The sequence below is a fragment of the Eubalaena glacialis genome, chromosome 3, assembly GCF_028564815.1.
Source record: "Eubalaena glacialis isolate mEubGla1 chromosome 3, mEubGla1.1.hap2.+ XY, whole genome shotgun sequence".
NCBI classification, from domain to species: Eukaryota; Metazoa; Chordata; class Mammalia; order Artiodactyla; family Balaenidae; genus Eubalaena; species Eubalaena glacialis.
In genome coordinates this window covers 99,834,346-99,853,331 of record NC_083718.1, presented here as the reverse complement: position 1 = coordinate 99,853,331, position 18,986 = coordinate 99,834,346, and the positions used below count along the sequence as shown (strand labels likewise).

Below are 18,986 nucleotides of genomic sequence, written 5' to 3'. Positions count from 1 at the left end.
GGAAATTTGCCCTTTTTTGTCCATTAAAAATATTTCTCTACAAACTGTCTGCCAGTATGTAACAAGAGCTGCAAAAATGTTTATACCCTTTGACCTGGAAACTCCCTTTGGAAAATAAAACTGAAGGAAATAATCCAAGCAGGGGAGGGGGAATAATCTGTACAAGGGCATTTGTAATCATGCTATCTATAAAAGAGAAGAACTGTAAGTAACCCAAGTGACTAATTATACAAACAGGGAGCATATTAAGAAGGCAGACTCGTCATCATGTTCACAGCTACATACTACTCCATCATCACTTCTTACGTGATCCTGAGAAATGACTCAGTCTTTTCTAAAATATTCAGCTGTAATGATTAAGTTCTCTTAATGAATCTCTCAACCACCTAGGGAAACTGGCATTAATAATACTAACCACAGTTGTATTTAGCGGAAGAATTGTTATTACCGCTCTCTGATTATGGGTTTATAACGCGCAAAGCTCTGAGGCAGGAACCTGTCATACATTGCCTCATCTAATCGTAACAACTTACAGCATGGACGGTGCTGCTCTCAACAGGCAGCTGAGGGAACAGAGAGGCGAAAGACCTGCCCTAGATCATACAGCTAATTAGTAGCACATCCAAACCCGGAACTCTAAAGCCCGTGTCTTCTTCCCTATACAATGCCACCCCCTGGTTATCAGAGAAAGTGGAGGTTCAGATAAATTGAGCAAACTGAGGCTCAGAGATCACAAAGCTAGGTAGTGATAGAACCAGATTTTGAATGTAGGTCTCCCAATTCCAGGTAAAGTGTTGTTTTTCTCTTTTGTTGTGTCACAGTTGTCACATACGAGATCACCAACAGATAGATAAAATTATGTAAATTACATCACTTTAAAGCTACAATATTCTAAAGCTTAGATTCAATTGGCCTAAATAAAACATCTGCAGAAAGATAGAATACTACAGAAAAGAAAAATTTGCCAAAGACCAACAAAAGATTATCCATCCAAAAGAACTGTGGGAAAAGCTCTATATCATGAAAAGATTAGATGGGGTGGGAGACAAAGGGCCTCCCATTATCACTAAGTGCCTACTGTGTCCTAGTGCTGTGCTAGATATTTTGCCATCAGAGTTCACTTGCTCTTCCCACCACTCTGTGAAGATTAGGAAGAATTCTATTTCACAAGCAAGAAAACTAAGATGGTGGCAGATGAAGGGATTTGCCCACAATCACTCAGCCAGTGGGGTATGATTTGAACCCAGGCCAGTCCAATGCTAAAGTCCACATTTTTTCAATATACCACACTGCCTCCCACTGCAACACGACTGGCAGAATTATATTTTCTGCATCCTGTGATTAAAATGAAGGACACAATAATATCTGGCATTCTTGTCCAAACAATGTTAAGGCTCATGTTAGGGATTCATTAAATAGTCACTCAACAGCCATTCATAGGAGCACTCACTCTGTGCCAGGTATGAGCTAGAAACATAAAGTTGAACAAATGGTCCCAAATTTCATGGAACTCTAGGAGAAATAACATGTCTTGGTGTCACCATTAATGAACATCCATATTCTTGGGAGCGTGGGACACATTTGTGTCGTCTGGTTTGAAATGGCAAAATATCAAGCTCTCTTAGGAACTGAGTGATTCTGGATGGCTAAGTTTCTGGATAGCTGAGAATTTACTCTGTTAAGCAACAGATCTTTGATTTCACAATTTTTATTACTTAATCATTTCTCAATGCTTTGTCAATTCTCCCAGGGCATTCTGAGCTCCAAAGTCTGAGATCTTATATTCCCCATTCTCAATGATTCCCCTTTACTATTATAGCCAATGGATGGATGGGTAGATAGATAGATGGATAGGAGAGAATAAGGTCTTTATAACAAGTATTTCACATGAGAAATTCTGAACTCAAGCACTTTCCAATCTTTCTTAAAGAGTTCTTTAAATTTGTTTGTTTGTTTGTTTTTAAGGAATAACACAATTTAAACTTCTCTTGAGGAGATGGGTCATTATTAGCATTCTGTTATGAGAAAAATAATGTGCTATGATTCAGGAAACCAAGTAACCTTGGGCAAATCATTGCATATATTAGGAACATTAGACTGCTCATTTTTAAAATGAAGGAGCTGAGCTAGAATTACCTCTGAGGACTTTTCCAGCTCCATAATTGTATAACTCTTTGAACAATAAAATTAGTTACTATAATGGTCGATTCAAACAAAACTATCCTTCTCCAGAGCCTTGTGCAGTATGTGAATTAGTTTGGCTGCATTCTCCACAGTCCAAGATTAACATGGTTTTTGAGTTCTTGAGTCCATGATTTATAGTTTTTACTATTGCCAACCTAACTTTCAGCTCTCCCTCTTTCTCATTTTAACTTGTAACCTGTAATCTCCTTCAACTTAAAAAAGCAAAAAACAAACAAACAAAAAACAGGCTTAATGAAAAGGAATGGAACCTACATTTATGAGTACCTTCCAAGTGGCAAATAAAATATGCATTACTTCAATTAATTTAATCTGTATAACACTGCAAATAGGTATTATCTCATTTAATAAATGTGGAAACCCAAGATCAGAGTTGCCCAAGACTGTCAGTGGCAGAGCTAGGAGTCAAAGCCAGGTTGATGTATCCAAGGCCCACAATGCTGTGTAGTAGAATAGGGAGTAAATTAAAAGTCCTCAGCCTTGAAGTCAGAATCTAGGAACACTAATGGTTACATAAATTAAGCTTAGCTTATTGCATTTACATGAAGTTTAAGACATTCATTTTATCTCTTCTCTGTAGAGAAGGGCTTTATTATTTTTTTTTTTTTTAATAATAAGTGCTGTTTTTCTAAGCACTTTTTTAACTTAGCTTATTTTATATAAAACCCAGGAGAGCTTTAGGTAGTTATCAAATGGGCAAGGATGCCAAAAAGCTTAGTGCTAGCTAGGTAAGAAATTAACTTATATGTATTATTAAAACTGGTGAATCATGTATTAAACACTGAAGGGAAAAAATTAAACCCTTTACCAAATTTTACTACTTTTCTCTTAACTAAGGTCATTAAATATAACTATATATTCGAAAAGACTGAAAACTCAGTAAGGTTTAACTATCAGGGCTGCTGCATAAATACGCTCAAGAATCCAGCTTCATGTTTTAGAATCTACTGGGATGAAACTGATAAACAGCAATTATGTCACATTCTTTCCTCAAACAGTGTCTCTGGAAGCACCCAAATCTTTTCATGTTGGTGCTCATTCTGAGCTCCAAAAATCTCAGCTCTTGCTTCCCCCTCACTGCGGATGAATAGCTGTATTCTACTGAATCTCCAAGTACAGTTTATGGGCAAATGAAAGACTCTATTGCCAAGTACTCTGTCATCATAAATAATCTGAAGTCAAGCATTTCTTGTGTGGCTGCCTATGAACTAAGCTAACTAAATTTCTCTAGCCAACAAATACTTTCTCATATTTGCAGGTCAAATGCCAGGGAATTTAATAATCTTCTGCTGAATCTACACTTTGGAGTATCAGTAAGTGATGGATTATTCTAGATCCACGTTCCTTTGTTGTCAGGCACCACATATATGATTAAGTGAATGTTGCACTAATTGAATGATAACATTACCATAAAAGAAAAGGCTTACTAAAATAAGCAGACACTACGAGATGGTTGCCAGGGGGGACATGCGGCCTCAGACCTGCTGGGAACTGATAAAAATGGCTTGAGAGCTTCTGGTTTGTCAGTGGATGTTCACTACAGCACACCACTGGCTCTGCAGACCACAAACCAAAAGAAGTACTGCTAGTGCACAGTGTTGAACTTCTCAGAATCAGTGTTTTCCTAACACCTGGTTGCCTCTGGGATTTTCACTGATTAAATATTCCCTTCAAGACCCCTTGGTAGTCAGAAGGTCAAAAAATGTACAAGTGTAACTTGTAAAGTTTGGAACAGTCGCTCCCTCTCATAACAGTAATAATGTTCACCATCGTGGCTAGTGGATGAGATAGACTGAGGCCAAGTCCAAACTCGGGAGGGCTGGGTGGTAATGATGAGAAGCAGGTGAACTTGCAGGGACTGGGGGAGAGTCAGGGGCTCAGGGAGTGTGGCTTTAGAGGGTTGGCATCTGAGTGAGGGAATGAGAGGAAGCCAAAAAGACATGAGGCGTGGCAAAGAGGTGAGAAGAACAGCATGAGGCTACAGTGAAGCCGGACAGTAAAACCAGGCTGGTGTGCTGACGTTGACAGCTCTCTTCAGCTCACACGCGAGAACAGGAAAGCCTGTGGAGACGGGTGCTCCAGGCTGGCCCATCTGAGGTCACAGAAGGTGAAGGGGATTTGGGGTGAAAGTGGAATAGCTGACCGCACAGATCCAGACAGGACTTTGGAGTATACAGCCAAGGACAAAAGGACCAGGGAAGAAGGAGATGTCAATCAACAGAAGAGCACAGGGGGGCTTCCCTGGTGGTGCAGTGGTTGAGAATCTGCCTGCCAATGCAGGGGACACGGGTTCGAGCCCTGGTCTGGGAAGATCCCACATGCCGCGGAGCAACTGGGCCCGTGAGCCACAGCTACTGAGCCTGCGCGTCTGGAGCCTGTGCTCCGCAACAAGAGAGGCCGCGATAGCGAGAGGCCCGCGCACCTCGATGAAGAGTGGCCCCCGCTTGCCGCAACTAGAGGAAGCCCTCGCACAGAAACGAAGACCCAACACAGCCAAAAAATAAAAATAATAAAATAAATAAATTTATTAAAAAAAAAAAAGCACAGGGAGGATAAGGAAAGGTTCTGACAGGTGGGAGGGAGGGAGGGAGGGAGGGAGGGAGAGGTGGCAAGCCAGGAGGTTAGAGGAAGAGTGAGCAGGCCTCCAGCTCTCCGTGCTTTACTTTACATGCCCATTAAGCAGTCTGACTCTGTAGTCTCTGCTCCCTCAGCTTTTAAGATATTCAAGAGAATAGGCCATCCTCTGATGCTCCAGGCCACACACCAGGCAGATGTAATTGAACATCTTCACGGCCAAATGCCAACGGTACAGCCTTACTCCAGTACTAACATTATCAGTGCTCAGAATAACTGCCTTCTATGGGGACATCACCGAAGTCTGAATGTCTTTGTACATCCTCCGTCTCACACACACTCTCCCCACCTAGTTTTCTTTCACAAACCTTCTTCCTCTCTAGTAACCACTCATGTCTGTCCTCTTCCGGGTCTTATCTCTCACCCAGCTGCGTGAACTTTTGCACCGGCCTTGTAGCATCCAGTGACTTACTTCCTTTCTCATTCTTGCAAAAGCTTCACTCCAGGGCCAAATCTGCTTTCTCCCAACCCCTCAAAAGCAGAAACTCCGTGTAATGTATCTTTCTGCCTTCAGTGCCCTGCACACAAGAGGAGGTACTAGACAAACGTCTATGGAAAGGAGAGAAATACCAGGAGCCAGGCACACACATAATCCATTCTGTGACGTTAACGTCATGCCCTGAACATCAGCAAATTAACAATGCATCCAAAAAAGCATCACCCGCCTACCAAACATTTGCCATGCCCATCACTCTAACTCAAGTCTCCCTTCCAATCCCCTCATTTTATAAGGGCATGTCTGAGGTAAAATCCATGCGGTGTAGCCTAAAAGCAACACAGGGTCAGGGGCTGAGTTTTATTCACCTTTGAATCCTCAGCATCTACTACAAAGCCCAATATTTAGCAGACAAATGGATAATTTGATTAATCAATCAATCATATGCACAAATTTCCATGAAAACAGAACCAAACAGAAAGCAGAAGAGCTTTGAAATTACCAAAAATCCAATAATCCACAAACTAGATAATCAGACTCTAAAATAACTGAAATCTGGTTTCATTATTTTAGATGTTTCTATTTTAAATACAGCAAACTTTAGTGCAAAATAATAATGTCATTTTACATTTGCAGAACAGGCCTTGCTTTCCCCAAGCATTTTCCCAGTCATTTGCTCATGCAATTCACCATCTATCAGCTGAGCTTGGTAGCAGGAATGGGAAACTTCACTGAATTTGGAATTAGGACAATTGGACTCAAGTCCTGTCTTTACCACTTCCTATCCGTGACCTTGAGAAAAGTCCTTTAGCCAGTGCACATCTCAGTTTCCTTCTCTGTAGAGCAGAGATAAGACCTTGTTCTTCCTGCCTCTTATGAGGATCAAGGAGGTGGGGGGAGAAGGAAGGAAATAAAATCTTGCTGAATACCTACTATGCCCAGGCATTTTACATATATTATTGAATTCTCACCACATCCTGCAAAGTAGATTTTACTATTTCTTGCCTATTATAGGAGGAAACTGAGACTCAGCAGGGAAACTAACAATTCTATGACCTTGGGAAAGTTAAGTACCAGAGCTGGGATTTAAACATTTCTGGCTTGTCCCAAAGCTCTCCTCATGAAAGGTGATGCCTCCTGGGGGGAAAGGGTAAGCTGGGACGAAGTGAGAGAGTGGCGTGGACTTATATATACTACCAAATGTAAAATAGATAGCTGGTGGGAAGCAGCCACATAGCACAGGGAGATCAGCTCGGGTGCTTTGTGATCACCTAGAGGGGTGGGATAGGGAGGGTGGAGGGAGACGCAAGAGGGAGGGGATATGGGACTATATGTATACGTACAGCTGATTCACTTTGTTATACATCAGAAACTAATACAACATTGTAAAGCAATTATACTCCAATAAAGATGTTAAAAAAAAAAAGGTAATGCCTCCTAAGTGAGATCTAAATATGTGTAAAAAATTTAGCTGCTTTTTAGCAAATGGCCATATATGTAAGTATTTTCTATCATTGCTGTAAGTATGGAAGGTGGAGACAAAGAGAAGCAGGTATTTGCTAAGGTCACATGTCAGAGACAGGGCTGGGACTAGAACCTGGGTCTCCTGACTCCTGGCCTCAAGTCTTTTCATTAAACCACACCCCCAGGAAAAGGCTCCTGACGTTAGTGGGCACAGAGGCATGATGCTTGTTTATTCAGGCCAGCTGTTCCAGACCTATTTTAAGACAAGCACTTTGAAAATCATGGAAGGTGAGTATCAAGTGTTTCATTAAATATTCCATATTAATTGACCCTTTAGGGCACTCCCCTGTGAGCAGCATATGCTGCCGGCTTCCTGTTAAGCAAACCACTCAAAAGCTGACTACACTTCTTGCAACACATATTTTGAAAGCACATTCAGATAGCAGCATAAAATACAATTCTAAAATAGTTTTTCTATGAAATTCAGAAGTAGCTGCTTCCTTCGCTTTTCATGGTTCTGTCCTGTAAATGCTTGAGACTGGGGAAAGGCAGAATGTGAATTTGTGACTGTCCTTAATACCATTCAGGGTCTGTGTTAACAGGGGGAAAAAGAGTGGGATATAACATTCCAATTAACAGCTAACAATAGATGTCTGTGAATTTACAAGAAGAATGATTGTAATACATAAAAGAAAAAAAAAGACAATCACTTGAAAGCATGCCATTTAAAACAATGGTGTTCCTGTTGCCCAGGGAAATGTAAGCAGTCCTGACCCTGCTCAAGAGTAGGGCATTAAACTATGTGCTCGAGACCAGCTGTCACGAGGCACAGTGTTAAAAGGCCGAAAGGGACCAGCATACACTCATTTTCTCCTTTCCTTTCGTTAACTTTCCTTAGTTTTTCTATCTGCTTTTTTCCTTTCCCCACTGTATACCTGTCAAAAGCCTATCTCCCATTTTATACTGATTCGTGTGATTAATGTGTATAAAACCATCCAGTTGATACATTCAATACCCTAAACCAAAATTATTACTCAATATCCAACTTAGTACGGATGTGCTATAATCAACAGCCACAAAACCAATGAGAGCATTCCTCCACAGGAATGCCACGAGAGCAAAAGAGAGTGAAAAAAAAGAAAAATTCCTCACGGTTCACATTCAGATATGCCAATAGCCTTGTGGATGGGAACTCAGTTCACTATAAATGTTTTAATTCTAATCTTGCCTCTACCACTACTTGTTAGTACAAGTTACTAACTCCTCTTAGCCTTGGAGAGTATCACGGGGATGAATATCAGTGCCCGTCTCATGGTGTTGTGATGACTGGATGACATAATGCAAGGAAGGTGTTAACACACTGCCTGGAGTGTTTCTGCAGAAACAGTAGTAATAATTGCAGTAAAAGTAGTAAACATTTATTGAGCATTTGTTATGTGCCAAGCATAGGGATAATTAGTTCATTTAGTCCTCACAACCACTCCAGGAGGTAGGTTCTTTTATCACGCCTGCTTTTGAGATGAAGAAGTTGAAGAACAGACAGGTTCAGGCACTTTCTGGAAGTCACTCAGGTGGTAAGTAGCAGAGTAATATTATCTGCTATTATTAGTAACGCCACTTAAAGAACAGGTTTTTGGTTTTTAATGACATAGTGCTTAGCACATCTTATTAAATTTTATATAGGTGTGTTTGACAAGGTAGTAAACTAAGAGTTATCATTTTCAGTAAGTTTCATTAATGGCTACTTATGTATGCGTGTTTCGTATGAGTCCCTGGGTCAAATTCTAGAGATGTATATAAATGAAAAAGCCTATGATAGCCTCAAGCAGGTCACAGCCTGGAAGGGAGAGAGATAAGATAAAGATTGCAAAACAGTGTAAGGAATGCTGCCGTCCACCAATGTACACTATACAGCGTGGCACAAAGTAGTAAGTGATCAGCCACACCTGCGGAAGGAGTTAGGCGGCCCTCCCTGCAAAGGGCCCTTGAACCAAGTCTTCCTTCAGACTAATGAGAAAGGACCCTTCAAGTAGAGAAATAGGCAAACGCAATAGCAGCATAGTTCATTTGAGAAGCCACGAAAAGGTCAGGAGCACGCAGTTGAAAGAGCTTTGAGACATGAAGCAGGACCAGCCCACGGGTCCCTGCAATGCTTACCAAAGAGCTTGGATTTTATCCCATGGTCCATGGGAACAGTTATAAGGTGGTTAGACTGACCTGCTCCAGTAGTTCAGGTCAAACTTTAGGAGTCTTTAGTCACTCTCCATCATACCCAATGCTCATCAGCAAGTCTTTGTGGCTCTACCTTGAAAATGTATCCTGTGCATGCAAACAAAAAGATCCAGTAGAGAACAGAAGATGTAGGAAAGCACAGAGATAGAGCGAAGGAGGAACTGGCCTTTGCTAGGAGCATTGATAATTCACCCACAGAACAGGACAGAAAGCATCGTCTACGGGCAAGATGCGGGAAGGTGGGCGTCTGAGGAAGCTCTCCCCTGACTGTGTCTGTTTTCTCGGTGGAATAGGAAGCCAGATCACCAGTTGAGAGGGAGAATGAAGATGGAGGTTCAAGAAGAAAAGGTACCAGACAGGCATCTGGGAGAGTCAGAAATTGAACGGTCTAGGGCAGTTTTCAAATTGGTCTCAGTACCCCTTTACACTCCTAAACAAATAATGAGTGAGAATCCTCAGCAGCTTTTATTTATAGGGGTTATATCTATCAACGCCTAACATATTGGAATTCTAAAATGAGAAATCTTTAAAACATACACACACAATCACAGCAATGATGTCAGCAGCATGTAGCTTTGGGAAAACTCCACTATATGCTTGTGGGAAAGGAAGAGCGAGAAAAGGCAAACAGTGTCTTAATAATATTATTAAAAGAATGTTCGACCTTAGGGAACCCCTAAAAGCATTTTAGGGACTGTCAGAAGCCCCCAGATCATATTTTAAGAATGTCTGGTCTAGAGACAGGTACTCAGATGGCTGGGTTGCATGAGGTGCCCACAGAGGTTAGGGATCGTGAATTTAAAGTGAGAGCACTCAGGTGGTATGGGTTTTCCTCCATCCATCAGGTTCAGCAGCTGAATTGCCGGCAGGGAGTAAGTAGAGAGTTGGATTTAACCAGGGTTATATTTTACCCAAATGAGTATCACCAACCAAGAGAAGCTAAGGAAGTAACTATAATGACCATGGTATTTAAGCTGAGTAGGAGGGAAATGAAGACACAAAGGCAGTGAAGAGGTGGTGGGACCAACAGTTCAAAAGATTGTTGAATTTTAGGTATTAGTAGAATAATCCAGAAAGGAAGGATTAGTAAGAGAGTAGGATGCTTGAAACAGAATACAGAAGGTAACTAGTAACAACTTCAAACTCAGCATCCAAAACTGATTGTGCCCCTTTCCCTTTGACATCTGTACCTCCTCTCTATCCCCCTAGTCACCCAAGCCTGAAACCTGAGGCTCATCCCAGATACTTTCCACTAGTACTGCACCTAAGAGGTCCCAAAGTCTGGCGCATTACAACTCTTCACTCTCTCTCATCTTCCTCATTCCTCCCTATCCTTCCACTCTCACCCCTTCTCTGGCCTTGCATCCACTGGCCTCCTCCTCCCCTAACTGAACTTCAGCAGGAGTCTTTCTCATGCCCAGCTCCACCCCATCTAATTCATCCTTCACTCTGCTGTCAGTGAACTTTCCACAGTGAACTCTGATCATGTGATTCTCATCCCTCCATCCAAGCAGACTGTAACCACAGAGGTGGGGGCATAAAACAGGCAGATACAGGCTGTCACCATGAACGTGCGGTCCATCAGGGTATGAAAAGGAGGTAACTCCACAGTGTCATGAGATGATACAGGGAAGAGGATACAAAAAAAGGCAACAAAGGAGAAAACTCTAAAATTCTTAAGGTGTGTTTAAAGAGAAGCCAGCAAAGGAAGCTGAGAAGGAATACAAAAGGTACAAGAGGGACTTCCTGGTGGCCCAGTGGTTAAGAATCCGCCTTCCAATGCAGGGGATGCGGGCTCGACCCCTGGTTGGGGAATTAAGATCCCACATGCCGCAGGACAACTAAGCCAGCGTGCCACTACTACTGAGCCCGCGTGCCTCAACTAAGATCCCATGTGCTGCAACTAAGACCCCACACAGCCAAATAAATAAATAAGTAAATATTTTAAAGGTACGAGAGAACCAGGAGAGTATAGTGTGATGAGAGTTAAGAGTTTCAGGGCGGAAGGAAAAGTCAGTAATGTAAATTGCCACTGTAAGTTGAAGAAAAATAATCTAAAAAGAGTATGTTGTATTTGAAAATTAGGAAATCAGTGGTGATCTATACTGGATCAATCCTATCTGCATTACAAACATGATATAATTTTCCCCATCTTAAAAAAAAAAAAAGGCACTTGCTCATTTTGTTCACTCTGACAACCATGGGACTGCACCTCACCAATAAAGTTTCAGCACTTCAATCCTTTACCCCAGGCTCTGATTCCTCGAGAGTCCAGGTTAAGCCATCAAGTATGCAGACAGAACAAGTGCTTAAGATGCCTGAGCTACTTCACATGAAAAGATCTTGATCAGTGTCAAGTTTAAATTTATGCTGGCCAAGAGAATAATCCAACAAATGGCAAAGAGGTTACTGACTCCTGAGAAGAAAGATTAAATAATGACATTATTTTCTGAACTGACTGGCTAAAAATATAACTGGCACACCACTCTTTTTGGACAATGACAGCCTTTTTTCTCTCTTCCGTATAACCCAGTAATCTTCACACAGCAGTACCTGGGGGCGGGGGCGGGGGTGGGGGGAGGGGGGAGGATGCAGACATGCATTTGGGAAGCACACCTTAATGCTAAAACTCATATAATCATAGTTTTAAAACAATGTACAGTTACGTATAGCAGAAATAAAGCTCTCTTTAACTTTAAGAAGTAGTAACAGCAATAAAAACCCAACTGTGTGTTAGGAGCTTGGAAGGAAATCCTGGGGACAAAAGTGATGAATTCTTTTAGAAATGCTGCATCACAACACTTGGTGCTCCGTGGAAAATACACATTAAATATATTTCATTTATATTTTCTTATATACATACATATTTTTCCCACACATACACATATATACAAGTGTGCCATATGATAAAATTTGTCTAAATCTAAAAGAGCTCTTATAATAGGTATTAAATAAAAACTCTGTATGATAAGAAAACCCTCTTGATCGCTTTTCCCCTACTAGCCACTACCCCATTTATCTGCTCTCTCCACAGCAAAATCACCCCCTAACACATGTCTATACTCGTGGTCTAGATCCTCTCCCATTCGCCCCTCTTCTCCAGTGGAGGGTTTGCCCATCACACACCAAATCTGTTTTTGCCAAGGTCAGCACAGAACTTCATATTGCTTAATACAATATTCTATCTTCAATCCTTTTTCACTTGAAGAGCAGCATTTGACGTGTCTAATCACTCCTTCTAGAAACACTTTATTCACTTGGTTTGCTAGAACCGTACTCTGACTTCTCTCCTCCCCGTGGCCATTCCCTCCCAACTCCTTACAGGCTCCCGTCTCTCTACCCCTGACACATGGGCAGGCCCCATGGCTCACGCGTCTAATCTTTTCTTTCTACACTACTCCCTAGGTGATATCATCCAGTGCCGAGATTTTAAATACCACCTATACCCTGATGACTGCAAACTTTTCCTCTCCATCTCCAACTTCTCCAGCTGCCTGCTCAGCATCTAGATGCCTGCTGGGCATTTCAGACATAACTAGCTCCAGACTGTCCTCCCCCTCTCCCTACCCCCAACCCCCAAAGCTCTTCTTCCTCCCATCTTCTCCATCTCAGTAAATGGCAACTCCATCAGTTCAATTCCTCAGGCCAGAAACCCTGGATTCATTCCTGGCTCCTCTCTTCTTCTCATACTGCTCATCTGATTCCATCAATAAACCCTGGCTGGCTTTATCTTCAAAATATACCTAGGGTTGGATTCCTTCTCACCACCTGCCCTGCTATCACTCTGGTCAGAGCCGCCATCACCACTTGCCCGAATGATGGCCTTAGCCTGACTCTTCCATCCTGGCTGCTCTGTGGTCTATTCTCAACATAGCAGCCAGAGTGACCCTGTTGAAAAGGTAAGTCAAGCCACGTGATTCCTATTTCACCCAGGGTGAAAGTCCTTACAATGGCCCACAAGTCCTAAAAATCTGGCCCCCAGTTTCTCTCTCACCTCATCCCTACCACCCCTTCCCACACTCACTGTCCTCCAGCCCACTGGCCTTCTGGCTGTTCCTTCAGTTTACCCACCATTTAATTACCTCAGGACCTTTGCACTTGGTGTTCCCTCTGCCAGGAATTTTCTTCTTCCAAACATCCACATTCCTGCCTTCTCTCACTCCCTTCAGGTCCTGCTCAATTGGCATCTCCTCAGAGAAGCCTTTCTTGACTACCTTCCATAAAATCAAATCACATTTCCCTCTAGTCCCTTACCCAGGTTCATCTCTCTTCACAGCACATCATATTCTACAGCCATTTATTTATTTATTGTCCCCCACTAAAATATAAGTCCTTTTAGGGCAGGGACTCCATTGAGTTTGTTTACTGCTCCAAGCCAGTGCCTACAACAGTGCCTGGCACATAGTAGGAACAAATATTTGTTCAAGGAACCCTTGAAACCTGACTAAGTCATTTTAAGAAAATTCGAAGTTTACCTACACTGTACATAGTGGTCAGTAAATTTATCAAACGTGTTATTCCCATCCTATGACATAATATAAAGCAAAATTTAAAATTACAAAATAGTAAGATTAAGATAATTTCATTGATGATACATCCATGCTTAATTATAGGCATTTATGGAGAACTTCTTAACCACCAAAAGTGACATCAAGCCCACAACCCACAGTCTTCCACGTTGCACCCCCAGTACAACTAGCACAGGAAGGCTCTTCTCTTCCAGAGTCATGTATGTGCTTGGTATCCTAGCTAGAACACTGTTTTGGATGAAAAATAAATCTGTCTAGTACATACAGAGACCAGATTTCATGGATTGTGTCGATTTTCATGGATCATCTGGGTTTTATTTAACTTTTATTCTTTATAATAAAAGGAATACGTTAAATGTGTAACTAAATGTGATTAATGTTTACCCCCTTAACTAATAAAAACAAATCTAAATCAGGGTTTAAAAAAAAAGGACCTATTTTGAACTAAAGAAGATTTTCCTCTTACCAACATAGCAAGACGCAAAAAAAGGCTGATGTCCACAGCCAAAAAGAACAATTACTAAGTAAGAGAATCGGGGTCCCATTTATAATTTTTTTTGGAGGACAACTGATTAACTTAAGACTCCAAGATTCAAACCTAAAATTGTTTAATTATTTGCAGGGTTATTATTTTTTAACACAAACAAGGCAGAAGGCTAACAAAGAGAGTGGAATAAATCCCACTCATTGGAGATACACACTCTTATTAAAAGAGGCTATTCATAGCCTCCTTCTGAAAACTTAAAAACAAGTAATAAGCAAGACATCGATACGCTAAAATTTCTTGTGTCAACATCTGTTCATAACAGTCTCAAAAACCACAAAACTCTTAAGTGAGAGCCTCCAGTTTTTTCCTGGCTCAGAAGATCAGGTGCTATAAGGAAATAGTTTATTTCAAGTTAATATCTTCAACAGAACCTAAGCTGGATGGACAGAATGAGTCTTAGACATGGCAAAAGCCACAAATACTAGTAATGACAGCTCTAAATTCAGAAGAGTAAAGTCTGCTGGGACGTGTGTCAGGGTTTCACTGGGTTATTAGGTTATTCACTATATAGTATGGATAGAGCTGATGGCACAGAAGCCTTATAACCAGAAGCAGCCAGAACCTTCACCAAGAAAGATATGAGCAGTTAGAGGCAGAAATAGAGATGTCAGCCCAAAGGAACTTGTAGACCTTGCAACTGTTTTAAAATTTTGATTGTAACCTATTACTCTTAATGTGACAATAGGAGAAAAATATGTTTTAAGTAATTTTGCTAATGGTGAACACCTATCAAGTGCATAGTATCTGCTGGTCACTGTAGGCATGTTAAATATATCAATGAATTATTTAACGAAAACATGCACTAAGTCTCATTTAAGGGTTTAAGGACAACCTCTATAATACAAGCTCACCTGTCCAGCACTCAGCTGTTCAGAAACCTTCTCTCTCTGCAATGTGGCCAAGAATCAAGAAGGCAACAAAAAGAGACATCACTATATTCAGGTACTAACTTTCCACGGTTCACTTTTGGGAGAAGTCCGCACTCACAGAAAATTACTGCACTGAATTTGGAACCAGAAAGCTCAGGGTTAAGAACCCAAAAGCACAACAGCCTAAGGAAGGTCATTCAGCTGTTTAGTTCATTATAACCTGGTGGCTTATATGATAGAACAGTGTAATAATTCCTTTAGGGCAAGGATCCTGAGGTGTTCATTGTGGTACTCCCAGTAGGGAATAGAGTTCTTAGAGCAGCATATGTGCTCAATTTTCATTAATGATGCTTTTAATGACAATCCTTTGTCATCAAAAAGATTAAATTACATCTACTATATTCTACAAGGAGAAGAAAGAGCAAAAAAAAAAATTTGAAAAAAATTTCATCCATTGTTACAATTCAAGTAAATTTTAGAAGGTTGAAATAGGGAGATCCTCAGCTGTCCAGAATACTTCATTATTGAGAACAACTTACTGAACAGCCCCTAGGGGTTCCGGGCAACTGAAGTTTCAGGACATGAGCAAAGTACCGTACTCCCTGCTGGTGGGCCAAGGCATCCTGAGGCCATAGGCCAGATGGAAAATGGGAATCTGCAGACTGGATAATCACCTGCAGCTTCCTACAGAACTCTGTTGAGAGCAGCAACTCCCAGCTTAATGGAAATGTCTGTTAAACCCTTGGGCAGGATATCCTGAATTGGGACAACACTTAAGTGGTCCGTGGAGTTAGCAGTCACCACCCAGGCTCATGGGAGAGTACAAAATAAATTTTCTCACTTCTAAAACCATATGGCTCTCACCACTTACAAGCCTGTTCGTTCTTGGGGACCACTAACCAGCAAGTTGAAGGTAGACAGGCAAGGGATGCAGAATTTGAGGTGCAGAGGGGCCCTGATGAAACGCTGACATCAAGAGGAGAGGAATGTGTGTATCCTAACTTTAGAAACATAATTATTCGTTATATAAAGTCAGTTCCGCTGTAAAAGGCACTGTTCTGGTTGCTAAATAGCTGAGGCTCTGTATCATTCAGGATTAGTGGTAAAGTGTGTCATGGAAGGGACTGTTTCCTCTCCCTTTTAAGTTGAAAGTGGTTTTTTACATTCTGAAAAAGAAAACAGATGTATTGACTTGTGTTTAACAGCTTTCTGCATGCAAACTTTCTGACGGGACCAAGAAACTACCATTCCACTGAGTTGTGACTTTTGAGTTTACTCTAGGGTGCACACAGCCTTCCGGAGTTGCATTTTTTTAACCCCTCAAAGAGGCACCTCCAGGAAAGGCTCCAGCCACAGGAGCCAAGAGTGCATTACACCACCTGAGCAACCACTGAATGAAGGAAAGCGGAATCTGGAGCGAAACTTCTCGTTTCCTGTCGCTGCTGGGAGAGACTGGACTTGCTCCTTCTCACATGGCTTAAGACTAGCTATAAACCCAACCATGTAGCTTGCCAGCTGGCCACAAGCTCAGGGGGCTTTCGGGGCAGCCGCCTTGCTGTGATCCCTTTTCCGCCCTTTGGCCAGTTTCATTCCTGTACAGATAACGGTACTGGAACGCCCTCCACTTCCTAGAGTCCTCTTTATGTCATGGTTCCGCTTTCAAGAAAACATGGGGACGAAACGCAAAGCAAAAGAACAGACTAAAGGCAAAATTACCCCCATCAGCTCCTTTCATGCCTCTCCATCGTTACTATAAAAGAGCTGGATCAAATTCCTTTCGTTGCCTCCCGCCACACACACGCGCACACACACACACACAGGTAGGTGCAGGGCCCCCTAAGACAGCTTGTTCCCGCCTCACAGAAAGCCCTTACGAAATCCTCATACCGTCTCAGGACGCAGGGCTCTAGCCTTCAGCTAAAGAGCTAAACCATCTCAAGCCAAGGTACAAGAAGCCGAAGTGGTCCGCAAAGCAGAAGGCTGCGAGGCAGGGGAAACCGAACGCACCTAGATGTCTGCATTTACACAAAGAAATTAGCCGGCTGATTAATGGGAGATGCCGGCTGGAGGCGGAGGCGCCCGCGCCGGCCTCCTTACCTGGGACATCTGCGGCCTCAGGTTGATCTCCTTCAGGTTGATGGAGTGCGCCCGGAGGTTGTTGAGCAGCTGGCAGAGCAGGACTCCATCGCGAAGGGTCTGAGCCAGGTCGAACACCTGCGCCGAGTCCCAGGTCACCCGGTGGTTGGCGGGTAGCACCTTGCAGTGGATGAGCCACAGCGCGCACTGCTTCCACGGCTCCATGCCCGACGGCTCCGGGACGCTGCCGGGCCGGGGCAGGCGGCGAGGATGCAGCGGCGCCCGCGGCGGTTCCTCCGCCTCCCCGACGCCAGCCGCGGTCGGCCCCTTCCCTGCGAGTGTACGACTGTGCGAGGGAGCAGGAGCCGCGGCAGACGGATGGGGGGCTCCGCGCGGGGCTTGGTTCCGGTCTCGGCCCGGGTCCGCCGCCGCCCGCCCGCCGCTGCAGCGAGTCCCGCGCGCTCTTCGTGCTCCCCGGCCGGCTCGGCGGCGGCGACCGAGCACAGGCTTCCGACTCGCGAGCCCGGCGCCGGGCGACTGAGCATGCCCAGCGCGCCGGCCAGTCTCGCTGCCGTCTGCGAGTCCCCAGAGGCGCGGGTGGGAGAGCGCGCGCCGCCCTGGCCTGGGGTCGGCGGCCCGGGCGGGGAAGGGGAGGGGAGGGGAGAGGAGAGGGGCGGCGGCGGCCAAGGGGATCCCAGGGCCCCCTCCCACTACAAGCCCTCAGGTTGGCGGAGCTCACCCAGCCCCAGGCGTCCGGGGATCTTCTCTCCGGACGCCTTCCCGGTTTGGGGAGAGTGCGTCTGAACAATGTAATCCGGTGGGGGCTCCTGTTACGACCTCCTAAACGGCAAGGGCAGTTTTTAAAGGATCCGAGAGGAGCCAAGGATTAATTGGGGCATCCGGACTCCCCAGAGAAATGGAAAGAAAAAAAAAAGGCAAAGGGCATGTTGAGAACGCAACGCTGAAAGTTACAGAGATCCTTACCCCCTCACCCCTTTCCACCCTCTAAATTCTCTTCCCACAGATAGTTCCTGTTCCTCCAAGTTAGTTGCTCGTAAAGATGTTTTGGCACCTTAAAGTGAGTGTGTGGAGACGCCTGCTGAAACCCTTCCCCGCCCCCCCCCCCAAGCCTATTTCGACGCGAGGTGTTTTTCACTTAGAGATGGTTTCCTTCTGCCCTCTCAGGCTCGGAACTGTTCGGCGTCGCAGTCCTAGCCTTTCAGCTGACAGCACAAAAACCTGCCGGAGAGAAATACGCCTGTGAAACGCCCATGGAGCCACGGCGGCCACACTGCGCATGCGTCGGCGACGGGCCCGGGTTTGAGCGCAATTCATCTCAGTCCTCAGCTGCACCGGTTGGGCTAAGCTTTGGGACCCTTGGTGGAACATGAGCCCAGAACTCTAGTGCTGGCTGAGCAGCGCATTCTCATTTCTTAAACTTTGGGGGGGACTCCTAACTGCCCCTTTTACTCCCACTGCCCCTCAAAACCAAAAATAGTGTTTAAATTATTTATCGCAATATATTGCCACATTGAACTCTTGCTGCTCTCTGTAAATGTGGCCCTGGGTCACCGTTTAGAGATACATTCTTTTAAATTTTGAAAATAAAAATAAAATATGAAATCACTTGGTGGGATTTTAGATCATTTTTTATTTTACTATTACATTTCTGTAGCTCAAATTTTCTATTGTGAACCATATTAATCGTATAAGCAGGTCAAAATGTTATTTTTAAAAGTATATCTGATCTGTTAAGCACAGGGGCTGCGTCCTTTCCCACTAGCCTGTGACAAGCGTAGCACGCTGTGTACACTACGCATTAAACCATAAATCAGCCTGAGGATTTCCTTTCCTCAGGCTGATCCTTCCCCAGCAACTTCCTCTTGTGTTCAAACCAGATTGCATCAATGGTACGATGTTTCCTAACCTGTAATTTTGGCAAATAAATCATACAAAACTTTTTTGCTGTACACCTGAAACGAACAGCATTGTAAGTC

At 43.5% G+C, this 18,986-nt stretch overlaps 1 protein-coding gene across 1 annotated transcript in view; it reads right to left on the bottom strand.

Annotated features, from left to right (window-relative positions):
• Positions 1–17,297, bottom strand: part of VAV3 (vav guanine nucleotide exchange factor 3) — a 422,617-nt gene extending 405,320 nt beyond the window's left edge. The window contains exon 1 of the mRNA XM_061183772.1: positions 17,011–17,297. Within this exon, the coding sequence (XP_061039755.1) occupies positions 17,011–17,214 (204 nt within the window). The 5' untranslated portion in view covers positions 17,215–17,297. The remainder of the gene's footprint in view (positions 1–17,010) is intronic.
• Positions 17,298–18,986: the final 1,689 nt, after the last annotated feature.